Source organism: Molothrus ater, chromosome 17 (genome assembly GCF_012460135.2).
Source record: "Molothrus ater isolate BHLD 08-10-18 breed brown headed cowbird chromosome 17, BPBGC_Mater_1.1, whole genome shotgun sequence".
Lineage (NCBI taxonomy): Eukaryota > Metazoa > Chordata > Aves > Passeriformes > Icteridae > Molothrus > Molothrus ater.
In genome coordinates this window covers 9121011-9125283 of record NC_050494.2, presented here as the reverse complement: position 1 = coordinate 9125283, position 4273 = coordinate 9121011, and the positions used below count along the sequence as shown (strand labels likewise).

The following is a 4273-nucleotide window of genomic DNA, read 5'->3' as shown; positions in this document are numbered from 1 at the left end:
TAAAGCGGCGCTGGCGCGGGGGCGGCTCGGCAGCGCCGCGGCTCAGGCCGTGCGGTGCCACCGAGCGATCCGCGCCGGAGCCCGGCCCTGCCCTGACCTGCCCGGAGCCCGCCGGACCCGCACACGGCCCAGGTGCGCTGCCGGGGGGGAGCGGGGCGGCCCCGAGCCTTTGCTTTGCCAGGGGGCCGCTGTCGGGTGGAATTTCGCCGTGCCTCAGTTTCCCCACTAAGGCTGATTCCCCCCGGGTGTCCGGCAGCTGTTGGCAGCTGGCACGCGTGACCCCCTGAGCGGCTTTTGGAGCTTTCTTGGAGAATAAGGGGTCGGGCTGTGGGAAGAGTTCGCTGCTGGCAGGAAGGGGTTTTGTACCCGGAAGAGGGAAAGAACTGGAGCTCCAGTTCAGAAAGAACTTCTCCAGTTCACAACTGGAGCTGGACCACATCAAAGGTGGAGCGCGGGCGGGTTTGTCCCGGCTCTGGCTGATGGGGAGGCTGCTGAGGACAGGCTGGGGCTGGAGTTTCTTGCAGGAACACCCTCGGTGTGTGCCCCAGCTCAGGACAGGCTGGGGCTGGAGTTTCTTGCAGGAACACCCTCGGTGTGTGCCCCAGCTCAACGTTTCTCTGCTTCTTATGCAACATCCGCCCGGGATTTTGTAACTCCAGATGTTGACCTAAGGAGGGGAGTTGGATTCCTGCAAGAAAAACACCCGGGGTGGGGCTGGGGGGTCGGGAAGGGGCTGTGCCAGGCTGTGCTCTGCGCAGGCAGTTGTGTATGACGGAATTATTTTGGCTTTGCACGTAGCTCTTGGAGCTCTGTGGGTTTAATCTGTGTGCAGTGAGCACCAGCCGCTGTTCCCAGTGCAGGGCTAGGAATGGAGCTCTGTAAATGGCTCCATTTACACCCCTGCAGCTTCTGGGGGTGCAGGGCTGGGTCAGGGTGGGTGCTGACAGCTGCCCCTGTGCTCCCAGGTTCAGATCTGCACAAGAACCAAGATCAGGAACCATGGCATCCATCCCATCCAGCGGCTCGCTCATGGCCACGCACAACTATCGCAGAAGTAAGGGCAGGCTGGGGGCTGGGGGGGCTTGGGGGGCTGGGTGAGCACATGGGGGTCTCTGCCAGTTGTGGGGGATGTGGGGGGATGCTCAGGTGGAGCTGAGCTCGGCTCTGTGCCTTCAGCTGCAGCCCCATGTGAGTGTTTGGTGAGGAAAGGGCAAAGCCAGCAGTGGCCCTGCTGCTGCCCAGACCCTCCTCAGGGCCCCCCAGCCCTTCTGTACCAGCTGCTGAGTGGGCTCAAATCTCTTCACTTGTTACTAAGATTCTAGGGGATGGGGTGGATGGTTTCACCTTGCACTGTTGCTTCAGAAATGAGCTCCAAAACCAGTCTGGGCAATGGTTGCTCCTTGTTCCTCATCTGGGAGAGAGTTTCTGGTTTAGTGGATTGCTTAAACCAGAGGGAATTAAAGGATTCCCCTGAGATGAAACAAGCAGCAGGCTTGTAGCTGTTGTACTAAAAGCACATGGATTATACACAGGAATTTGCATCCTCTTGGCCTCAAGTCATCTCTCAAGGCCACTAAATGTTGTCCTTGGGATTGCAGGTTTTTTCCTGCAGAGGTGTTCAGGTGTTTTTTGGCTCCCTGCAGCTGGAATCTCCCCAGTATTCCCTTCCTAGTGGTTTTTGCTGGCCTGGCACTAAACTAGGCAAGCAGTGGAGTGAGTCAGTGATGAGGCTGAGCTGTATCACCCAGGCACAGCCTCACCAAGGCTGTGTTTTCCTTCTCATGGCATGACCAGGGGTCAGCAGTGGTTCTGATGGCCGTGATTTTTCCACAGGGCGCCTGAGCTCCACATCCAGCACCAGCTCCTGCAGCTCAGAGTACTCTGGGGAGGTCATCCCCCATGGCCCAGGTAAGTGTCACCTGTCCTGGCTCATGGCAGCTCTTACTGGAGGTGACCCAGCCCCTCCTGTGGGGTGAGGTTGGGGTGCCCAGGTCACACTGACCTGGCATTGCACCGCTCCTCAGACCTGCCCAAGTCTGACCCCGGCCAGTGGTGGGCCAGCTTCTTCTTTGGGAAGACGACTCACCCAGCCATGACAACGGTGTCAGAGTCCCAGGAGAGGTGAGTGCTTTGGGGTGACACGGGGGAGCAGCACCAGAGGCTATCCCTGCTGCATCCCCAGGGCACATCCTGACCCCATGGACCCATCCATGCCCAGGGCTCCCGGATTAGCACAGAGCAGTAGTGCCACGTTTGGGGGCCGGCACGATGGCTGACCGTGCCTGTGCTGTGTGTTGCAGCCTGGGAGCCCTGCGGGTGGCCACAGGACCGGTGGCCTGCGGGCTGGTGGCAGCCCCGGGCGCGGGCCGGAGGCGCCACGCCAGCGAGTCGAGCATCGCGGCCGCTCCCTCCCACCCGGCGGGCACAGCCCCTCCCCTGTAGAATAGCCGGCTGCTCCAAGCGAAATGCGCTGCTTTCTCATGGAAAACCGCAGCGACCCCGACGATTCCACTCCAGCCTTTTTTACTCTCTCCCGGTGCAACTAAGTCCTCTCGAAGCACATGCAGAAACACGTTTTTATTACCCTAAACTCGTGCAATGGTAATGAATAAACTTGAGCAGCCTCTTAAGACGTTGTGGGTTGTTTCTTTGTCCGTGGAGGGGGAGAGCAGAGCGGTGCTGGGGGGTGTTGGTGGGGCTGGAGCAGGACACAGCACAGCAGCAGCAGGATGTGGTGCCAATACCACGTGCCAGCCTGGCTCTGTGTGTTTTGCACATGAGCAGGACCTGGCTGGGCTGTGCTGGTGTTGCAAACGCCTTCCCTCGCCCTCTTCTCTCCTTACTTGGCTACACAGCCTGTCCCTGCTGGCACTGAACTTGTTTTGTTCCCTGAGCACACGGCTGCTCTGCGCTGCTTTGGTAGCTCCAGGGGTAGGAGCGAGTGTCAGGGCCTGAGCAGGTGTGGCTGGGGCTGGGGAAGGATTTGGGTGCACAGTGACCCCTCCACAGTGAGGAGAGAGGTTAAACTTGCTCAAGACATGCATTTTATGGACCTGGATGTCAGGCTGGAGCTCATGGTGTGGACGGCAGCTCAGAGGCTTTGCAGCCCTGGACCCCAACTGCCCCAGGTGCTGTTTTGCCTGATTTTTGCCTTCAATTATTCAGTTTGGCTTTTTGATCTTTCTGTGACCAGCCCAATAGCTGGGAAAACAAGAGCCTGCGTGAAGGGAGCGCCTTTGTTCCTGCTGGAGGCAAAAACACCAACCTTGCAGAGGTTCATTTAAAGGTGCCAAATCTTCCTGTCTGCTCCCAGCCACAGCACGAGGTGTGGGGCTGTCCCCGTGGGCACTGGGGGCTGCTGGTGGCAGCTGAGGCCATGGGACCCCTGAGCTGTGGCTTTGCCTCCTGGTGTCCCGTGCTGGCAGGACAAAGGGCAGGGAGCAGCTGGGGCAAGTGGCTGCTCTGCTTTGTGGCTGCTTGCAGGGACACCCAGGGTCACTTCCAGTTCTGTTGTTTTTACAGTGGAAAGTGTTGAGTAAGCTTTTTCCTGAGCTCTGCTTCCCCAGGCCCTGGTCCTTGTCAGGGCAGAGTGTCTGTGTCCCCTGTCCCTCAGAGGGGCCAGGGCAGCACTGGCACCTCTGCTCTCCCTGTGTCAGTGTGTGCATCCAACGGGGGTGGCTTCAGGGCTCTTCCAGCAGTCTGGGCACTGCCAGCACCCTGAAGGTGACCCCCATGCCCATGGCAGCAACTGATCTGATGTGACTTCCAGTCAGGCAGCAAACTGCAGTTGTTGTGGGGCTGCCTTTAAACTTCATGAAACACAGGAAAATCAAGATAAAATAAACCCTTTCTGAGTAAGACAAGGCAAGGTGGGCTGGCTGGCTGGGACATGTGGTTGTGGCACTGCTCCATGGTCTTCCCAGGCCTAGCAAAGCTCTTTGAGTGCTGCTCAACCCCAGGGTGCCTCAGGGATCTCCTCTGTTGCTGGTTGCCAGCAAAAGCCATATATTTTGGAGAGACAAATATTTTTTTCCAAGCCTGGAAATCAGTGTGGACACACAAAGGTAAAGTCAATATTCCTGTATATGCTTGTTGGTCTTGTGATCATGGAGGGACAAACCCAGCAACTGTCCTCAGGCACCCAGGGGAGGCAGTGACAGGGCAAAGGCACCGATGCCACATCCCTGGCTTTCATCTGGGCATGTTGCCCAGCCTGATCCAGCTCTAAGTGAGCTGCTCTGTGATGCCACGAGCACATGAATGCTCCCCTATC

General features: G+C 58.3%; 1 protein-coding gene across 1 annotated transcript; it reads left to right on the top strand.

The window, feature by feature from the left end:
- PPDPF (pancreatic progenitor cell differentiation and proliferation factor) lies at positions 1-2630 on the top strand. The gene is made up of 5 exons (XM_036395433.2): positions 1-132; positions 966-1054; positions 1834-1908; positions 2025-2121; positions 2301-2630. The coding sequence occupies exons 2-5, from the start codon at positions 1000-1002 to the stop codon at positions 2440-2442; spliced, it is 369 nt and encodes a 122-aa protein (XP_036251326.1). The 5' UTR covers positions 1-132; positions 966-999; the 3' UTR covers positions 2443-2630.
- The last annotated feature ends 1643 nt before the right edge of the window (positions 2631-4273 follow it).

Bases quoted from the DNA above. Each gene is read 5' to 3' on its own strand.
- PPDPF (XM_036395433.2), top strand. From the start codon at position 1,000: ATGGCATCCATCCCATCCAGCGGCTCGCTCATGGCCACGCACAACTAT. The intron at 1,055-1,833 runs GTAAGGGCAGGC...ATTTTTCCACAG, and splicing joins CACGCACAACTATCGCAGAA to GGCGCCTGAGCTCCACATCC. The intron at 2,122-2,300 runs GTGAGTGCTTTG...TGTGTGTTGCAG, and splicing joins GTGTCAGAGTCCCAGGAGAG to CCTGGGAGCCCTGCGGGTGG.